The sequence below is a fragment of the Rhincodon typus genome, chromosome 20, assembly GCF_021869965.1.
Source record: "Rhincodon typus isolate 14 chromosome 20, sRhiTyp1.1, whole genome shotgun sequence".
Classification (NCBI taxonomy): domain Eukaryota; kingdom Metazoa; phylum Chordata; class Chondrichthyes; order Orectolobiformes; family Rhincodontidae; genus Rhincodon; species Rhincodon typus.
Genome location: NC_063351.1, coordinates 2,838,959 through 2,860,584, shown reverse-complemented (window position 1 = coordinate 2,860,584; position 21,626 = coordinate 2,838,959). Strand labels below are relative to the sequence as shown.

Sequence of the window (21,626 nt, the reverse complement as noted above, 5' to 3'; positions counted from 1 at the left end):
GGGGTGGGGGTTGTGTGTACAGGACACTGTGGGGAGGAGAGCAGTGGTAACAAAGGCAGACAGCTATCAAATGGAGCTGAGGTAAGGGGTGGGATGGCCAAAGGGTAGTAAGTGGGTGCTGAATGACAGTTGGCTGATTAGCAGTGAATAGGGCAGGAGGTGGCACAGTGGTATTACCACTAGACTCAGGCGTTGTACTGAGTTTGATTCCCACCATGGCAGATGGAGAGCTTTGAATTCACCAGAGTCTAATTGCTACGAAACCATTGATCAAAAAATCTGTTTGATTTGCTGATGTTCTCTAGGGAAGGTAACTTCCGCTCTTATCTGGTCTGGCCTACATTACCCCAGTTCTACTGCAATATTTTTGAGAAGACTTGTAGCTCAGGTTGTGGATGAGGTTGTAGACTTGCTCGCCGAGCCAGTGTGTTTGATTGCAGACACTTGTGCACCCTGTAGGTAACATTGTCAGTGCGTCCTGGTGAGCACTGACAACGTTATCTAGCAGGATGACAAAACATTTGCAATCGAACACACTTGTTCGGCAAGCAAGTCTACAGCCTACAGCAATATGGTTGACTTTTCCCTGCTATCTATGACTGACTTGTGAAAATGACTAGAACGTCTTATGGAAGAATTAAAATCAGACTACCACCTCATTTTGACCTAGGTACCAGAAACAACACCAGCAAACACAGCTCTGTTGACCCTGCAAAATCCTCCTTACATACACCTGGGACCATTGCTAAAACTGGGACAGCTGTCTCTGAGTCAAGCAACAACCTGACATAGTCTCACACTCACAGAATCATACCTTATAGATGATGTCCCACTGTCAGGCAGACGCAGCAAAGGTGGTGGCACAGTGGTACACAGTAGCGGGGGTGTTCAGGGGAGGGTGGTGGGGCCAGGGAAATTACCCTGGGTGTCCTCAACATTGACTCCGGACACCATGAAGTCTCAAGGCACTAGGCCAAATGTGGACCAAAAATTTCCTGCTGATTACCATATGCCATCCTCCCTTGGCTGATGAATCAGTACTCCTCCATGTTAAATAATACATGGAGGAAGGAATGAGGGTGGCAAAATGTACCCTGGGTGTGGGATTTCAGTATCCACCACCAAGAGTTTCTTGGTAGCTGCACTACTCATTGAGCTGCTCGGGTCCTAAAGGACATTGCTGCTAGGCTGGATCTGCAGCAGGTGTGAGGGAACAAGACAAGAAAACATAGCTGACCTTACCCTCACCAATCTCATCCTCTCAAATCTGCTATACCGCAGATGCATCTGTCTATGACAGTATTGATAAGCGTGACCACCATACAGTCCTTGTTGAGACAAAACCTGGTCTTCTCGTTGAGAATACCCTCCATCATGTTGTGTGTCACTAAATGAGATTGACTAGATCTAGCAACTGAAGACTGGGCATCCGTGAGACATCGTGGATCATCGACAGCAGCAGAATTCTGTTCAAACACAATCTGCAACCTCATGGCCTGGCATATTCCCCCATTCTAGCTTTGACATCAAGCCAGAGGATCAACCCTGATTCAACGGAAAGTGCAGGAGGCCATGCCAGGAGCAGCACCTATCATTCCCAAAAACGAGGTGTCAACCAGTGTTATGACAAAGCAGGACTACATGCGTGCCAAACAGCATCGGCAGCACGTGATAGACAGAGCTAAGCAATTCCACAACCAACAGATCAGATCTAAGCTCTGCAGTTCTGCCATGTCCAGACCTGAATGGTGGTTGACAATTAAACAACTCACTGGAGGAGGTCCATCCTCAACAATGGGGATGGCTACCACACCAATGTAAAACATAAGGCTGAAGCATTTGCAAAAACCTTCAACCAGTATTGCCAAATGGATAATCCCTCTTGGCCTTCTCCAGTGGTCCTCAACATCATATATGTCAGTCTTCAGCCAATTCAATTCAATCTATGCGATATCAAGAAACTATTGAAGACATTGTATCCTGTGAAGGTTCTGGGCCCTCACAACATACCGATAATAGAACTGGAGTCTGGTGCTCCACAACTTGCCACACCCTGGACAAGCTGTTCCAGTACAGCTGCAACACTGGCATCTACCTGACCATATGGAAATTTGCTCAGGTACGTCCTGTACACACACAGCAGGACAAATCCAACCCGGCCAACTACTGTTCTGTCAGTCGACTCTCAGTTGTCAGCCAAGTATTAGAAGGTGTCATTGTCCACGCAGCACTTGCTTAGCAATAACCTGCTCAGTAATGCCCAGTTTGGTTTCCGCAGGGCTATTTCAACTCATTCTTTTATGACAGCCTTGGTTCAAATATGGACAAAAGAGCTGAAATTTTGAGGTGAGAGCAACTACCCTTGAAGTCAAGGCTGCATTTGACTGAGTGTGACATAAAGCTGCCTTTGCAAAACGGCAATCAGTGGGAATTGGACAAAATGTCTCCATTGGTTGGACTCATAGCTGGCACAAATGATGTTGGTTGTGGTCTTTGGTGATTGGACATCTCCGTTCCAAGACTTCTTTGCAGTAGGGTCCTTGGCTCAACCATCTTCAGCTGCTTCTTAAATGACCTACCATCCATCATGAGGACAGAAGTGGTATCTTTGTCGATGTTTGATTGCACAGTGGTCAAAACCATTCACAACTCCTCAGACTGAAGTAGCCCATGTTCAAATGAAGCAAGACTTGCACAATATGTCGGTTTAGTCTTAAAAAGTGACAAGTAACATTTGTGCCATGCATAGAGAATTTAACCATCATCTCTTGAGATTCAATGGAATTAGCACCCTGAATCTCTTCACTCAACATTCTGGGGGTTACCATAGACCAGAAACTGAACTGGACTAGCCATATAAATACAATGGCTACTAGAGTAAATCAGAGGCTAGGAGTCATGCAGCAGGTAGCTCACCCCCTAACTCCCAAAAGCATGAACTCTACCAACAAGGCATAAGTCGGGAGTGTGATGAAATATTTCTCACTTTACTGGATGAGTGCAGTTCTAACACTTAAGCTTGACCACGTCAAGGACAAAGCAGCCCACTTGATTCGCACTGCGTCCACAAGCATCTGCTTCCCCCTCCACTGATGTTTAGTAGCAGCAGTGTGTGGCATCTGCTAGGATGGACTGGCAAAACTCAGGCTCCTTAGATAGCACCTTCGAAACCCACGACCACTTGTATCTAGAAGGACAAGGACAGCAGGCACATGGAAACACCACTTGCAAGTACCTCTCCAAACTACTCATCACCTTGTATTGCCACTCTTTCCCTGTTGCTGGGTTAAAATGCAGTAATTTCCTCCCTAATAGCAGTATGGGTCTACCTACAGCTCACACCACTTTCTCGAGGGCAACTAGGGCTGGGCAATAAATGCTGGCCCAACCCATGATACCCATATTGCATAAAATGAATTTTTAAAATCTTCCAAAAGCTACAAAGTCACAATCTGTTGAGACTTCCTTTCTTAACTCAATTGTTGACCAAGGAAGAATTTACCTTTTCTGGTTCTGAAACTAGTTATATGATTGTGTTTCAAGTTCTGCTTCTGCATCTCATGATGGGCGGTGTCATAATTATGGCTAATAAAGAACAATACAGCACAGGAAAAGGCCCTTCAGCCATCCAAGCCTGCGCTGACACATTTTCCCTTCCCTACTGTCTTCACTTACATGATATGTATACCTCTATTCCCTTCCTATTCGTCTATTTGTCCGGGTGTTTCTTGAATGCTGCTATTGTGTCTGCTTCCACCACCTCCTCTGGCAATGTGTTCCAGGCATTCACCACCCTTTGTGTGAAAAACTTGCCTGGCACACCCCTATAATGCTCCTTCCCCACCCCGCGTCTTGAACCAGTGTCCCCTAGTAATTGATCCCTCCACCCTGCCTCATACTCTGCACTCTTATCCATGCCATTCGCAATCTTATAAACTTCTATCAGGTTGCCCCTCAACTTCCTGCATTCCAGTGAAAACAAGCCCAGTCCATCCAACCTTTCTTCATAGCTAAAATTCCCCCATACCAGGCAACATCCTTCTAAACCTTTTCTCTACATTCTCCAAAGCGTCCCCATCCTTCTGGTAGTGTGGTGACCAATACCTTGCATGACCTATAAGCAATAACACCACGAGTAGACTGTTCGGACCTTCAAGTCTGTTTTGCCATTCAATAGGATCATGGCTGTTGTAACATTTCTTGCATATATTTTCCTGCATTTTCCCAAGAACCCTTGATTTCCTTGCTGCGCAAGATTGTTTCTATCTCAGCCTTAAATACACTTATGGACTCTACCTCCACAGCTCTCTGTGACAAGACGTTCTAGAGACCCTCAACTCTCAGCAAAGAAATGTGTCTCATCTCAGTCTTAAATTGACACTCCTTTATTTCTGAAACTATCCTCTCTGGTCCTAGACTCTCCCCTGAGGGGAAACATCCCTCTTAGCATTTACCGTGTCAAGCCCCTTAAGAATCCTCATGAGATCACATCTCATTCTTTTAGAATTCCACACCTGAAAACAGGCCATCAGGCCAACTGGTCCATATGCACCACTCCAACTACTTTCTCCCCTACTCCACCTCAATGATGCAATATAACATTGTTCCTTTTTTCCTCATGTACCTGTCAGTGCTAGCATTAGTTAAAGCTGATCAGTTGTAAAAGTTGCAACGTTGATGCAGAGCAAATTGTCAGTGCACTGTACCTGTACAATTCCAGGAAAGATGGTTGAACAGTTAATATGCATCATGAGATTTTATAAATTAACTGTTCTAACACAAAACTCTGTTTTACTTTCAAGATTAAGATGTATTTATGTCTTGAGTTTATTTGTAATCTCATTTGTTTACACTTGACACCAATAAGTTAGGTGTTCGCCGGGTGAGGTGGAAATGTCTCTGAGGATGCATCATGGTAAAGTAAGAATAGGCACCAATCTGAAGTAAAGGTATTGTAGTTTGGTAAAACAAACAAATGAAAGGTAGGCCCTTGGGCAGTGTTGTACAACAGAGAGACCTAGGGGTTCAGGTACATAATTCTTTGAAGTTTGCGTCACATATAGGGTGATTAAGAAGGTGTTTAGCATGCTTGCCTTCATTGCTCAGACTTTTGAGTATGGGAGCTGGGACATTACTTTGAGGTTGTACAGTACATTGGTAAGTCCTCTTCTGGAGTACTGTGTCCAGTTTTGATCTCCCTGTTAAAGGAAGGATATTATTAAACTGGAGAGGGTTCAGAAGAGATTTACCAGGATGTTGTGGGAATATAGGGTTTGAGTTATAAGTAGAGGTTGAATAAGGTGGGACTTCTTCACTGGAGGAGGTTGAGTGGTGACCTTATAGTGATTTATAAAATAATGAGGGGTATAGATAAGGTGAATGGCAAGTGTCCTTTCCCTAGGCTGGGGATTTCAAGTCTGGTGGGGGGGGGTCATATTTTTAAGGTGAGAGGAGAAAGATTTTAAAAAGACGTGAGGGTTTTTTTTTTAACACACTGTGGTTTGTGTGTAGAATGAACTTTCAGAGGAAGTGGTTAATGCGGGTACGGTTACACCATTTAAAAGACATTTTGGGTAAGTACATGAATAAGAAATGTTTGGAGGGATATGGGCCAAGCACAGGCAAGTGGGACTAGATTAAGGTCAGCATGCACTGGTTGGACTGAAGGGTCTGTCTCCATGCTGTATGACTCTGGAATTGAAGAAACATGCACTTGAATAAATAGGTTTTAATAAAATGTACAAACGGGGAGGGGCAAAGCAAGGGGAAATAATTTCAGAAGGAAGTTCTGGTCAGAGATTAAAATCAAAGTTCTGCCATCAATAGAGGCACACAAGGTGGACGGACGTAGTGAGGCCTTTGTTAGGGGAACAAGCTTATCTATATGCAGGAAATACAACAACTGAAACTATAAAAATAAGTAAAAGTAGAGCTGTTTAAAAGTTTATGTTTATCTTAGGTTACAGTTTGAAGAAGGAATGGTGCAGATGGCATAGTGCAGTTTGAGTATCAGAATTTAAAGAGACCCTGTGTGTCTGGGTCAGTTAGCATGTACCTAACTAATCTAGTCCCATGTTCCAGCACTTGTCCCTTGGTCTTGTATGCTGTGGTGTTTCAATTACTAATGTACTTTCAAGTACTTCTTAAACATGAGGGTTCGACTTCTAACACGTTTGCAAACAATAAATTCCAAACTTCCATCACCCTCTCGGTGATAAACAGTGATTTGAGCAAGGAATCTAAGCTGTGGGAGAATCTAAATCCAATTTAAATACAACCTTAAGCCACAGTTGGAAATAAAAAGCCCCATAAGTTACAGGTGCAGAGAATTCTGAACACTATCTCTTTCCCAGTGTTGCCAAAAAAAATCATGGTTGATATCAAAAACTGTTTGTGGACATGGATTGCTGTTTGCAAATTGGCTGCCAGCTTTCTTACATTTTAACATTTCAAAAAGTATTCCTGACAAAATATGCATTTTGTTGCAACTGCCGCTTGCAAAATTAGTAAGGGTCCAGCATTAAATGCAATTCTGTGATTGGACAGCATTTATTAATCTTTTAAAAAAAGTTACACAGACAACTGTTCAGGTTCTCATGGTGTGTACTGGAATCTGTGTTTATTAATGCACAGGCCCCTGTTCTTTCATAGAAGCCCTACAGTGTGGAAGCAGGCCATTTAACCTATTGTGTCCCCAGGGACCCTCTGAAGAACATCCCACCCAGTCCCTGTAACCCTGCATTTCCCATGGCTCACCGACTTAGATTGCACAACCCTGGACACTACAGGCAATTTAGCATGGCCAGTCCACCTAACCTCCACATCTTTGGACTGTGGGAGGAAACCTGGGCAGACACGGGGAAAATGTGCAAACTCCACACAGTTGCCCAAGGCTGTAATCAAACCCGGCTCCTTAGTGCTGTGAGGCAGCAATGCTAACTACTGAGCCACTGTACCCCTTTTACAGGCAAAAGGCGCGTGTGCACTAACTTTGCTGGTTTCAACTTTCAAAATAGGTGACTGCCATTCTCCAGTGCATTCTTGAGTCAATGTCTTGGAGTCAATTCCGAGTCTACTTGCTTGGTTTAAAATTTAAACAAAGCCTAGCAGTTAACTGTCAGTCATCAATTAGTGCATTCTCCATGGTAATTCCTGTCCCAACCAGCGTGCTTATCAACCACTCATCAGTTCTTTCAAAGTGTAGATATTTTTCCTTTACTTTGGTATTTCTTGCAAATTGCATTCTTGTATACAAGGTAAAAAGTTTCAACAAAATATGTCCTTTCAGTGATTAGAAATTCTGTATCACCAAATGACTTGTTCAAAAAGTACTTCATTACTAGACAGTTTGGAACATCCTGCGTTTATCAAAGTTGTTTTATAAGTGCAGTCTTTTTAGTACTTTTAATTGAGAAGCAGTTTCTGTAATATTCAACTGAAAATTTATATGTAGAAACAGCTCATAACTGTCACCAAAATATTCACGACGATAATGCAGCCTGATGACTTTTTTAAAAAATGGTGACTTCTGTTTTCTATCAAGACTCTGGTTTAATATTTTGGGTAAGGGATAGACCATTTAGGACTGAGTTGAGGAGGAATTTCTTCGCTCAGAGGCTGGTGAATCTTTGAAATTCTCTACCCCAGAGGAATACAGAGACTGACTCACTGAGATTGCTCAAACCAGAGATTGATAGATTCTAGTTACTAGATACATTGAGGTTGGAAGTATAAGAAAATGGCATTGATGTAGAAGATCAGCCATGGTCTAATTGAATGGCAGAGAAGGTTCCAAGGGACGAATGGCCTACTGCTGCTCATATTAACTAGAGAGCCATAGAGCGGTGCAGCATGGAAACTGACCTTTCGGTCCAACTCGTCCATGCTGACCACATATCTTAAGTTAGTCTAGTCCCATTTGTCAGCGTTTGGCCCATATCCCTCTAAACCCTTCCTAATCATATACCCATCCCGATGCCTTTTAAATGTTGTAATTGTACCAACCTCCACTACTTCCTCTGGCAGGTCACTCCATACATGTACCAGTTGCCCTTTAGCTCTCTTTTAAATCTTTCCCCTCTCACCCTAAACCCATGCACTATAGTTATGGACTCCCCCACCCCAGGGAAAAGACTTTGTCTGTTTACCCTGTTCATGCCCCTCGTGATTTTATAAATCTCTATAAGCACCCCCCCAGCCTCCGATGCTCCAGGGGAAAAGAGCTCCAGTCTAGTCAGCCTCTCCCTATTGCTCAAACCCTCCAACTCTGGTAACATCCTTGCAAATCTTTTCTGAACCCTTTCAAGTTATGCACTGTCCTTCCTTAAGCATGGAGACCAGAACTGAATGCTGTATTCCAGTAGTGGCCTAACCAATGTCTTGTACAGCCACAACATGACTTACAAATCCTACACTGAATGCACTGATCAATAAAGGCAAGCATACCAAATGCCGCCTTCATTATCCTGTCTACTGGGACTGCACTTTCAAGGAACTATGAACCTGCATTCCAGGGTCTCTTTGTTCAGCAACACTCCATAAGACCTTACCCTTAAGTGTATAAGTCCTGCCTTGATTTGCCTTTCCAAAATGCAGCACCTCGCATTTATCTAAATTAAATTCCATCTGCCACTCCTCGGCCCATTGGCCCATCTGATCACCATCCAGTTGTACTCTGAGGTATCTTTCTTCACTGTTCGCTACACCTGCAATATTGGCATCATCTGTAAATTTACTAACCATGCCCCCTATGTTCACATCCAAATCTTTTATATAAATGACAAACAGCAATCAACCCAGCACTGATCTTTGTGGCACACCGCTGGTCACAAGCCTCCAGCGTGAAAAACAACCCTTAACCACCACCTTCTGTCTTCTACCTTTGATGCAGTTCTGTATCCATATGGCTAGTTCTCCCTCTATTTGATGTGATCTAACCTTGCTAACCTGTCTACCATGAGGAACCTTGTCACATGCCTTACTGAAGTCCATATAGATCACACCCAAGGCTTTGCCCTCTTCAATCCTCTTCATTACTTCTTCAAAAAACTCAGTCAAGTTAGACACCATTTCCTACACACAAAGCCATGTTGACTATCCCTAATCAGTCCTTGCCTTTCCAGATGCATGTAAATCCTGTCCCTCAGGATTCCCTCCAACAACTTACACACCACTGATGTCAGGCTGACCGGTCTGTAGTTCCCTGGCTTTTCCTTATCACCTTTTTTAAAAAGAGGCACCACGTTAGCCACCCTCCAGTCTTCCGGCACCTCAACTGTGGCTATCTCAGCAAGGGACCCAGCAATCACTTCCCTAGCTTCCCACAGAGTTCTAGGGTATACCTTTATGCGTTTTAAGACATCCAGCACCACCACCTGTGTAATATGGATATTTTTCAAGATGTCGCTATTTATTTCCCCACGTTCTCTATCTTCCATATTCTTTTCCACAGTAAACACTGATACAAAAAACTCATTTAGTATCTCCCCCATCTCCTGCGGTTCCATACAATTGCAGCCTTGTTGATCTTTAAGGGGCTCTAGTTACTCTTTTGTCCTTAATGTATTTGTAGAATCCCTTTGGATTCTCCTTAACCGTATTTGCCAAAGCTATCTCGTGTCCCCTTTTCGCCCTTTTGATTTCCTTCTGAAGTATACTCCTGCTTTTATACTGTTCTAGGGATTCACTCGATCCCTGCTGTCTAAAGCTGACATACGCTTCCCTCTTTTTCTTCACCAACAGCTCAATTTCTCTAGTCATCCAGCGTTCCCTGCACCTACCAGTCTTGCCCTTCACCGTAACAGGGACATACTGTCTCTGGACTCTCGTTATCTCAATTTTGAAAGTTTCCTATTTTCCAGCCACCCCTTTACTTGCAAACATCCACCCCCAATCAACTTTTGAAAGTTCTTGCCTAATACCGTCAAAACTGGCCTTGCTCTGATTTAGAACTTTAACTTTTAGATCTGGTCTATCTTCTTCCATCATTATTTTAAAACTAGAAGGTTATGGTCACTGGCCCCAAAGTGCTCCCTCACTGACATCTCAGTCACCTGCCCTGCCTTATTTCCCAAGAGTAGGTCACGTTTTACCCCTTCTCTACTTGGTACAATCCACATACTGAGTGAGAAAATTTTCTCATACACACTTAAATTCCTCTCTATCTAAGTCCTTAACACTATGGCAGTCCCAGTCTATGTTTGGAAAGTTTAAAATCCCCATCCATAACCGCCCTATTATTCTTACAGATAACTGAAATCTCCTTACAAATTTGTTTTCTCAATTTCCTGTTGACTATTGGGGTGTCTATAGTACAATCCCAATAAAGTGATCATTCCTGTTTTATTTTTCCGTCCTACTCAAATAACTTCCCTGGACGTATTCCTGGTAGCATCCTTCCTTCGTACAGCCGTAATGTTATCTCTCATCAAAAACGCCACTCCCCATTCTCTCTCTCTCTCTCTCTCTTTCCACCCCCCCAACCCCTCCACCACCACCACCACCACTCATCCATCGTATAGCATCTTTACCCTAACATTAAGTTGCCAGTCCTGTCCAACCTGAGCCATGTCTTTGCAATAGCTACAATATCCCAGTCCCATGTTCCCAACCATGCCCTGAGTTCACCTGCCTAACCTGTTAGGCATTGAATGCAGTTCTTGCATTGAAATAAATGCAGTTTAATTGATCAGTCCTACCTTGTTCTTTGCTTTGTTCCTGACTGTTTGACTTGCTCCTTTTCCCAACTGCACCAGTCTCAAACTGATCTCATTCCTCACTATGTTCTATTTACAGTAAATGCTAACACATTAGATAGGAAGGTCTGATCATTACTAATATGGGCGGCACGATGGCTCAGTTGTCTGCTTCACAGGGCCATGGACCCGGGTTCAATTCCACCCTCGGGCGACTGTCTGTGTGGAGTTTGCACATTCTCCCCGTGTCTGCATGGGTTTCTTCCGAGTGCTCTGGTTTCCTCCCACAGTCCAAAGATGTGCATTGGTGGATTGGCCATGCTAAATTGCCCATAGTGTCCAGGGGTGTGTAAGTTAGACGGATTGGCCATGGGAAATGCAGGGTTACAGGGAAAAGGGTAGAGGAATGAGTGTGCGTGGGATGTTCTTCGGAGGAGCAGTGTGGATTTGTTGGGCCAAATGGCCTGTTTTTACACTGTAGGGATTCTATGAATCTTATTTACTCAGTTTGTACTCACAACAGTGGATCTTATTGGATCCAACAAACTGTATTCACCATGGTGGGCTGTCTTTGGCTTTCTGTTGAACAGGTCACAACCTTGATTAAAGTTTTGTGTGGAGTTAGATTTGCTGTGAAATTTATCAGGACATGCAGTATTTGTCATTAGTCATCTGCCAGGCAGAATGTTTGTTTATATGTGACTATGTTGAGTGTGTGTTAATTCCGAGGATTTTGTGATTTGTTTTCTCCTCAAATAACCACAAAATGAGAAATTAATTGTAACATGTGCTCAGTGACAGTGCCCAATTTTTACTGTGCATTTAAGACAGGAGTACACATTAAATGATGCATTTCTGTGGTTTAGATGCACCATAAAAATGTGGGATTCCAGGAAAAGACTCAGTTAGAAGCACACTAGGATGGGGAGCCAGATGAACACCTTCCCACAGTGTTTCCTTCAAAAACCTGCCCAGAAGTGTGAAGTTGGCTTGGTAAATCCAAACCACTGTCAGCTAGTTGATAGTTTCACATGATCCCATGTAGCATAATATTGCAGTGCCCAGTTGATCACTTTCTCATAAAAACTGACTTTTATCAACTGTAGTTTTACAGGGTTTCTTCTCTTTTTTAAAATAAATTTCAGCCGGCTTACCTGGAGAACATGAGGTAAATGCTGCTTCTGAGGAAATTGTTCCGAATGGTGTTCGTTCCAGGGAAAGTGATGACGATGACAAAACCTCACACGCCAGCTCAAGTGACTGGACTCCACGTACCCGGATAGGTGCAGGTTAATATGTAATTAATGGATTATTTTACTTAGCAGAGAGCTGGAAGCTCAAATAGTATTAATTTATGCACAAGTTACTTTTCATCTCTACATAGTATGATTTTATTGGCACTCGGTGTGCTCAATGGATGTCAGTGGAATTTATTTTCCTGCTTGACTCCTATTCTCTCCCACTCTACCTCACTGTCTATTGTTAAGCACTCTAAAATTTTTCTTCTGAAACTCTCTGCTTTACAGCATGCAGCTTAGCATAGTGAAACTGTTTGATCTTAGTGTTTCAAGGTATGTTTTTAAAACAGTGTACTTTTTAAATACTGTGCTGGTGTCATCTGGGGTATATGTCTGACTGCAGTCGTGTTCCTTTTCATCAGTAGTGAGTTTATATTGCAGCATCCAATTAAACTCGGGCATACCATTAGCCATTTCAAGTGACCTAATTTAAGAGATGGTGATTTAGTGGTGCCACTTGTGTGCATACAAGCTGCCTTATGAAGGAGCAAATCTACTGAGTAAAGGAGGCGAATATATAGAGATTTAGCAGATTTCTTTCCAGTGTAGCCTTATCATTTTGAGCCAGACTCTATAATGCCTTAAATTTTTGTTTTGGTCTCCAATAAACCATTACAAGCACAGTTGCAAGAATTATTATCCTCCTCCAGTTGCAGTGAGAGTTGCAGAGTGAGGCCCACCTTATTCTATGCCTCTGGATAATCGGGTCAATATTGGTAGAAGTGACCCCTGCACAGTCCTTGTGGAGAAGTCATCCCATTTCCCTCTATTAAGGATATCTTACAATTGTGTCGTGTGGCACTCCTGTTGTGCTAAGTGAGATTAACTTTGAAGAGGTCTGGCAATTCAAAACTAGACATTCCATGAGGCGGGGCATCAGTAGCCAAAAAACTCTACTTGACCACAACCTGTGTACCATCATTATCTAACTTGGGGAAACAGCCCTGGTTCAATGAAGAATGCAGAGAGTATGCTGAGCAGCAGCAGGCATACCTAAAAATGAAGATACAAAGCAGAACTACTTGCATGTCAAATTGTGGAATCCACATGTGATAGAGCTAAACAATCCACAATCTGCAGATAAAGTCTAACCTCTGCGTCTTGCCACATCTAGCCATGAATTGTGGTTGAGTTAAACAACTAACTAGGGCGAGGTGAAGCATTTACATTCATCTTCAGCAAAGAACAGTTGAGTGGATGATCCACCTTGGCCATCTCCTGAGGTTCCCAGCAATACAAGTACAAAACTTCAGCCAATTCAATTCAGTTCACATAATATCAAGATGGAGGCATTGAATACTTCAAAGCCTATGGGCCCTAACAACATTCCAGTAATAATACTGAAGATCTGTGCTGCAGAATTAACCATGTCCCCAGCCAACATTTCCCAATATAGCTACAACAGTAGCATTTGTCTGACAATGTTGGAAGTAGGTATTTCCTATTCACAAAAGCAGAATGAATCCAACCAGGCCAATTATTGCTCTATCAGTCTGATTGTGATCAGAACGCTGATGGAAGGAGTCATTGACATTGTTGTTCTGCAGCACTTGCTCAGCAATAACCTGCCCACTGATGCTCAGTTCAGGTTCCTTCAGGGTCACTCAGCTCCTGACCTCATTACAACCTTGGTTCATGCATGGACCAAGAGAGCTGAGAGAGTGACTGCCTCATTTGTAGCTCTTAGAATCATGATGTGGAGGTGCCAGTGTTGGACTGGGGTGGACAAGGTCAGAAATCACCCAACACCAGGTTATAGTCCAACAGATTTATTTGAAAACACAGGCTTTCGGAGTGAGGCTCCGAAGGCTTGTGATTTCAAATAAACCTGTTGGACTATAACCTGGTGTTGTGTGATTTCTGATCTTAAATCTGTAGCAGCATAGAAAGTAGAAGCAGCAACAAGCCATTTGGCCCTGTTCAAATTATCATGGCTGATGCTCTTGTTTGCCATACACCTACACTCTCCCTATAACCTCTCGACGTCTTTAGGGTCTGGAAATCTATGTATATTTCTTTTTTAAACATACACAGTGACTTGACCACCACAGCCTTCTTTACTAGGGAGTTCCCCAGGTTCACCAATTTGAGTGAGTAAATCTTTCCTCAGCTCAGTCTGTAATGGTCTAACCTGTATTCTGAGGCTGTTCCCCTATATTCTGGGCTCCCCTTGGCTAAGGGAAACATATCTAGTCCTGTCCAGCAATACAGAATTTTATACATTGCAGTCTTTTAACCTCCAGTGATTACAGGCCTTATTGACACAGCCTTTCCTCATCTACAAACCTGCCATCCCAGGAATCTACCTGAAACAGTGCCATTTCCAAATGGAGCAAGACCCAGACAACAGCCAGGCTTAGGTTGATATGTGACGGGAGTGTTAGTTACTAGTACTTAAGCACCAGCTAATGTCCTCCTTCAATGAGAATCTAACCGTTTCTCCGTGAAGTTCATTAGGACTGTCATCGCTAAAGCTCTCACCAGCAACAGACCAGAAACTGAACTGAATCAGGTATATAATATTGTAGCTACAAGAGCAAGTCAAAGACTAGGGCTGTGTAATTCATCTCCTAACTCCCCAAAGCCTGTTCATCGGAAGGCACAAATAAGGAGTGAGGTGGAATACATCCTACTAACTTGGGTAAGAGCAGCTCCAACAATAGCTTGACACCATCCAGGACAAAGCACCTGCTGGATTGGCATGCCATTCTCCTCCAGCGATGCAAGGTGGCAGCAGGGTGTACCATCTACAAGAGCAGCTGCAACAATTCACTTAGACAACACTTTCCAAACCTTGGATCTCAACCACCTGGAAGGACAAGGGCAGAAAATAACACGGGCACACCATGGGCAAGTTCCCCACCAAGCTACTCACCATCCTAACTAGGAAATCTATCGCTGTTCCTTCACAGTCGCTGGGTCTAAATCCTGGAATTTCCCCCTATGGCATTGTGTGTCTACCTATAGCACATGGACTACAGCAGTTCAAGAAAGCAGCTCACCACCACCTTCTTCAGGCCAACGAAAAATGGTCAATAAATGCTGGTCGAGCACATCCCATGAATTGTCTTTAAAGTATCTGAACTGAACAAAACCATTTACAAACTTGAAATACTTGACCTTAATTGAGCTTCCAACTCCATATCATTCTCTTCAAGATTATCAACATCACTGTATCAAAAAAACACTGCTCTCAATCCTGCATCAATCTACCTGTTGAAAACCGCATCCCTGCATTTGTTGATCTACCATCCTTTTACAGTGTTCCACTGCACACCACTTACCTGTCATTTTCCAGAAACATGAGCTCATTCCAAATTCCGCTGGCCACATCCTACTTGCATCCATTACCCATGCTGGCTAATCTGCACTGCTCCTGGTCTGGCAACTGTTTGATTTGGAAATTCTCATCCTTGTATTCCAATCCCTCCATGTCCTTGGACCTCCTATGTCTAATTTCTTTCAGTCATACAATCCTCTGAGGTCTCTCTCTTCCTCCAATATTAGCTTCTCACACATCTCCGGTTTTAATCTTTACACCATTGGTGGCCATGCTTTAGTTGCTGTGCTGTGACATTTAGAAATTATTTTTCTCTAGCTTCCTGTTTTTGGACAGTTGTTCTGACTATCAGAATTCAGCCTGACAATGCTTCTGTGAAATGCTTGGGGACAATTTGCACTGTTAAAGGAACTATATCAAGACAGTTTGGCATTTTTGAATAGTGGAGAAAAGTGACTCCTCTACTTTAGTTTTGTCGCCATTTCTTATCACTTGTGAAGTTGTTTTTTGTATGCAGGTATGTTAAAAACTTACAAAGTAGAAATTGAAGTAGGCCATTGGCTCTTCAGTTCTACTTTATCATTCAATGAGATGATCTTGCACCTCAACTCCACAAATCAATCTATTTGTATATCCTTTGATTCCTTTAGTATCCAAATCTATCAGCTTGTATCTTGGAAATGCTGAATGACTAAACATCTGCCTTTTGGACTGGAGGGTTTTTTGATTTGATTTGTTTTGTTTTGATTTGATTTTATTATCGTCACACGAACCTAGGTACAGTGAAAAGTTTTGTTCTGCATGCAGTGCAGGCAGAACATACCATACAAAGTGCATAAGAGTAATAGAACAAAACGAGGAATACAATGTTACGGCTGCAGAGAAGGTGCACAGTGAGCAAGATCAACATTAAGTTTGAAATTTGAGAGGTCCATTCTGAAGTCTAATAAGAGTGGGTAAGAAGCTGTTCTTGAATCTATTGGAATGTGTGTAATGCTTTTGAGATTGGAAGAGATTATAACCGAGGTGGGAGGGATCTTTGATAATGTTGGTTGCCTTTCTGAGGCAGCGGGAAATATAGATGGAGTCAATGGTTAGAATGTTGGCTTGTGTGATGGACTGGGCTGTGTTTACAACGCTGTAATTTCTTATGGTACTGGGCAGAGCAGTTGCCATACCAAACCTTGATGCATCTGGATGGAATGCTTTCTATGGTGCATCTATAAAAATTGGTAAGGATCTTTATGGACCTACTGAATTTCCTTGGCCTCTTGAGAAAGTAAGAGCATTGTTGTGCTTTCTTGACAGTCACATCAGTCAGAGGTCCAGAAAGTCTCGATCCTCTGAATAAATTCCTTCTCGTCTTAGTCTTGAATGGTCAATGCCTTACAGAGAGATTGACTGAACTCCAGATTCACCAGCTTGGGAAATATCCTCCTCAGCATCTATCCTTTCAAGCCCCTTAAGAATTTTATGCTTCAAAGTGATCATTTTTCAATGTGCTAAATTTTAGGCAATTAGGCCTAGTCTACTACTCAAGCTCTCCTCACTCATCAAGTGAGGGACAGGCAGAGGGCTGGAGCGGGGAGCTATCCGTCTGCTTGGCAGAGGCACGGCAATGGCCCAGACAGCTCTGGGGTGGACAGGGAGAGGTAAGGATAAAACAAAAGAAAAAAAAAAAATTGTGCGGCACAGTGGCTCAGTGGTTAGCACTGCTGCCTCACAACGCCAGGTCCCCGGGTTCCATTCCACTCTTCGGGCGAATGTCTGTGTGGAGTTTGCATATTCTCCCCATGTCTGTGTGGGTTTTCTCTGGGTGCTCCAGTTTCCTCCCACAGTCCAGGCTAGGTGGATCGGCCATGCTAAATTGCCCATAGTGTTCAGGGATGTGTAGATTAGGTGGGTTTTAGGGGGATGGGTCTGGGTGGGATGCTCTGAGGGTCAGTGTGGGCTTGTTTGGTCAAAGGGCCTGTTTCCACACTGTAGGGATTCTATGACAACAGTGTCATTCCCAGAATGAATCTAGCAAACTTTCATTGCATTCTCTTTAGACCAAGAATATCCTTCTTTCCGTGAGAAGAACAAAACTGTAACATTACTCCAGGTGTGTGTCACCAGTCTCACCAAGGTCCTTTACAATTACAAAAGTAGTAAAACTTTTTTGTAACTCTATATTTCAGTGTAGAAGTGTGAAGTAATTCAGAGATAATATAAAACGAAGGGTATAATTCAAAAGGAGGTGCAAGAGCAAAGGGACCTGGATTTTATGTACACCAATCATTGAATGTTCTATGGCAGGTTGAGAAAGCAGTTAATAAAACATATAGAATCCTAGATTTATAAAATAGAATCCAAATGTATGGGAACTATGATAAACTTGCATAAAACATTGGTTTTGCATTTACAAGAATGAAGTTCCTCATCCCTGGAGCCAATTGGATGGATAGATTGGAAAACTTGAACTGTCTTCCAAGGAGAAGAGAAGGTTAGGAGAAGATCTGATAAAGGTTTTTCCAATCTAAGGGCTGTGGATACAGGATAAATTACTCCCGTTGATGGAAGAATCCAAAACCAGAACACCACAATGTAAAGTGATTGTTAAAATAAGCCAAGGCCACAAAAATGTTTTATGTGGTGACTGGTTAGGATCTGGAATGCACTGTCTGAGAGTGCAGTGAATGCAAATTCTGTAATGCATTTTAAAATAGACTTGGGTAATTATCTGAAGGGCTGGGGTTGAAAGATCTGCAGGGCTATGGGGAGAGGCCACGGATTGGGTCTAGTTGAGCCCCTCTTGCAGTGAGTCATCATGGACGCAACGGACCAATGGCTTCCTCCTGTGCAGTAACCATCTGATTCCATGATCCTTTTCTAGTAAAAGCTAGCATACCATTTAGTTTTCTGATTGCTTGTTATAACTGCATGTTCACTGTCTACAGAGACACACTCCATTTGCCATGGATAATGTTTCCCAGTCTCCCTCCATTTCAGTTTCTTTATGATTTTCAATTTCACAAGCTTTCAGAATCTGCTCAAATCACCCCATTTACCTGTTAGCTTTAATGGTGAGAGTGACAAAGAGTATGCTCCATTTCACATGATGTTCGCTGGTATGTGCTTCCACAGCTGTTGGAGTTCAAGTGGAAGAATTTGTAGCCCTCAAATGATTTGAAAAAGCTTAGACACTATTCAGATTACTTTTGGAATATTTTTCTTTTAAAATGCCTGACTTTACCCATTCCCCTTTCTGGCTAGGTCCTTACAGTTTTGTCCAGCAGCATCTTATGCTGGGTACGGATCCACGGTCTATCCTGAAGGATCTGTTGAGAGGGAGCAGTCCTCCACCTGATCTCGATGACATGACACTGTGGCAGATTGTTCTCAACATTTTGTCTGAACCACCAAAACGGAAGAAGCGCAAAGATATTAACACCCTCGAGGATGTGGTGAGAATCTTGAAAGAGAGCAAAAAAATCATGGTCCTCACTGGAGCTGGGGTAAGTGTTGAATAATATTACAATTTTACAATCCTCTTACCTGCTGTAAGTGCAATGGCCAGCAAGGAAGAAATATACAAATGTCCAAACTTTGCCTGGTGGCATTAATGTGCCATGTGTGGAAAAAATTGTAAAACAGAGTAGGAGTAAATCCTTTAGTCTTCTAGCATGTTTGTATTTTGTTTGCAGTGATTTAGAAATGTCAGTATTTCATTAGTCTCTCAGTGCCACTGCATTGTTCACCGGTTTAGCTCAGCATTTAGCCAACCAACCCCACTGTACAAGATACACGTTTAAACATTGTACTGGCAAAGCAGGTTAAATTATTGAAACTTTTAAGTAGAAATAACAGTTGAAAAGCGAACAAAGTTAAATATCCTCTTTGTCTTTGAGTCGATTGATATGCTTTTGGGTTTTTCCAGGTTTCTGTTTCATGTGGAATACCAGACTTCAGATCGAGAGATGGAATCTACGCTAGATTAGCAGTAGATTTTCCAGATCTTCCAGATCCTCATGCCATGTTTGATATTGAATATTTTAGGAAAGACCCTCGGCCATTTTTTAAGTTTGCAAAGGTAAATATCTCGCATGAGAATTTTCTAAAAAACTTGTTACATGCTTATCAGCATTGATTTAAAAGTTGAGATACGGGGAGAGAGAGGGTCAAGTAGAGAGAGAGACACTGAGATAGTAAGGTTAGAACAAAAAGACAGATCCTGAAAAATGTATACACAAACAGTGTCACCTAGTTACTGTTTATTTACAAATTTTACCCCATTGATCATTTGTGAGCATGAACAAAAGTGCTTATACATTCACAAAGAGACAAGTTGATGAGGTTGAGCGTAATTGACATGCTGAATGAGTTTGCGTCAGTGAGATGCCAGGTCCATAGGCCATATGTCCCAAGTGGTGGACCGTCTCAGACAATACATTGACCATTCACAGCTGGCATCATGCTAATTGTGCTCAACCTGCCTATGTTTGCAATCCTCAGAAAAGTATATTCACTATTGGATATGATTTTCCGATTGGAAATAATTTGTTAAATAATCCGGACTGTGCTCATTTTATAAAAAGGTCATTTTAAAGCCATTAAGTGGGCTTGTAGTGGGATGCATTTGTGTCTGCTCGAAATGTCTACATAAATGCACAGAACCCTGCTTTATGGAGGCAGAAGGAATTTGTATATACATTGCACCTTTTTCATAAAACGGGGTCATTGAGACAGTCAATTGCTGCTGCATTCCTGTCGCAATACCCTGACCAATCAAACTCTACCAGGTTTGAGAATTAAGATTGACAGTTAACTGTTATTGTTGTATCTCCATGCCAGTAATGGCCCAACCAATCAGAACCCTCTTCTTATTGCATATAAAATTGTGTTCCTTTTGGAAGGCTGTTTCTTCTATCCGAGTTCGGTGAGGGCAAGACAAAAAACTTCAACTGCTTGTCAATTTTTAGCTATGCTTAAGCTCTGTACTACCAAGCAGCACTGCTTGTGCTGGTACGTAGAGATCTCATTGCTTGTTGTTTTCCTTGACTTTTATTCATTCTCATTGATGCTATTGGTTGCTTCATGCTCCTCGTGCATATCTTGTCTTTATCTCCAAGTTGAATCAGAGATAGTAGGAACTGCAGATGCTGGAGAATCCGAGACAACAAGGTGCAGGGCTGGATGAACACAGCAGGCCAAGCAGCATCATAGGAGCAGAGAGGCTGACGTTTCGGGCCTAGACCCTTCATCAGAAAAGGGGGAGGGGAAGGGGGTTTTGAAATAAATAGGGAGAGAGTGGGAGGCGGATAGAAGAGGGATAGAGGAGAGGATAGGTGGAGAGGAAACAAACAGGTCGAAGAGGCGGGGATGGAGCCAGTAAAGGTGAGTGTAGGTAGGGAGTTAGGAAGGGGATAGGTCAGTCCAGGGAGGACGGACAGGTCAAGGGGGCGGGATGAGGTTGGTCGGTAGGAGATGGAGGTGCGGCTTGAGGTGGGAGGAGGGGATAGGTGGGAGGAAGAACAGGTTAGGGAGGCAGGGACGAGTTGGACTGGTTTTGGGATGCGGTGGGAGGAGGGGATAGGTGGGAGGAAGAACAGGTTAGGGAGGCAGGGACGAGCTGGACTGGTTTTGGGATGCGGTGGGGGGAGGGGAGATTTTGAAACTTGTGAAATCCACATTGATACCATTGGGCTGCAGGGTTCCCAAGCGGAATATGAGTTGCTGTTCCTGCAACCTTCGGGTGGCATCGTTGTGGCACTGCAGGAGGCCCAGGATGGACATGTCGTCTGAGGAATGGGAGGGGGAGTTGAAATGGTTCGCGACTGGGAGGTGCAGTTGTTTGTTGCGAACCGAGCGTAGGTGTTCTGCAAAGCGGTCCCCGAGTCTCCGCTTGGTTTCCCCGATGTAGAGGAAGCCACACCGGGTACAGCGGATGCAGTATACCACATTGGCAGATGTGCAGGTGAACATCTGCTTGATGTGGAAAGTCTTCTTGGGGCCTGGGATGGGGGTGAGGGAGGAGGTATGGGGGCAGGTGTAGCACTTCCTGCGGTTGCAGGGAAAAGTGCCGGGTGTGGTGGAGCTGGAGGGGAGTGTGGAGCGGACAAGGGAGTCACGGAGAGAGTTGTCCCTCCGGAAAGCAGATAAGGGTGGGGAGGGAAAGATGTCTTTGGTGGTGGGGTCGGATTGCAGATGGCGGAAGTGTCGGAGGATGATGCGTTGGATCCGGAGGTTGGTGGGGTGGTACGTGAGGACGAGGGGGATTCTTTTTTGGTTCTTATTGCGTGGACGGGGTGTGAGGGATGAGTTGCGGGAGATGTGGGAGACACGGTTGAGGGCGTTCTCGACCACTGAGGGGGG

The 21,626-nt window shown here is 43.4% G+C and overlaps 1 protein-coding gene across 2 annotated transcripts in view; it reads left to right on the top strand.

Moving 5' to 3' along the window:
- Positions 1–21,626, top strand: part of sirt1 (sirtuin 1) — a 45,960-nt gene that overhangs the window by 457 nt on the left and 23,877 nt on the right. Inside the window, exons 2-4 of one of the 2 annotated variants that reach the window (XM_048608709.1) lie at positions 11,840–11,983; positions 18,528–18,769; positions 19,192–19,344. In XM_048608709.1, the coding sequence (XP_048464666.1) occupies positions 11,840–11,983; positions 18,528–18,769; positions 19,192–19,344 (539 nt within the window). The remainder of the gene's footprint in view (positions 1–11,839; positions 11,984–18,527; positions 18,770–19,191; positions 19,345–21,626) is intronic. The other variant, XM_048608710.1, reaches the window with a different exon arrangement.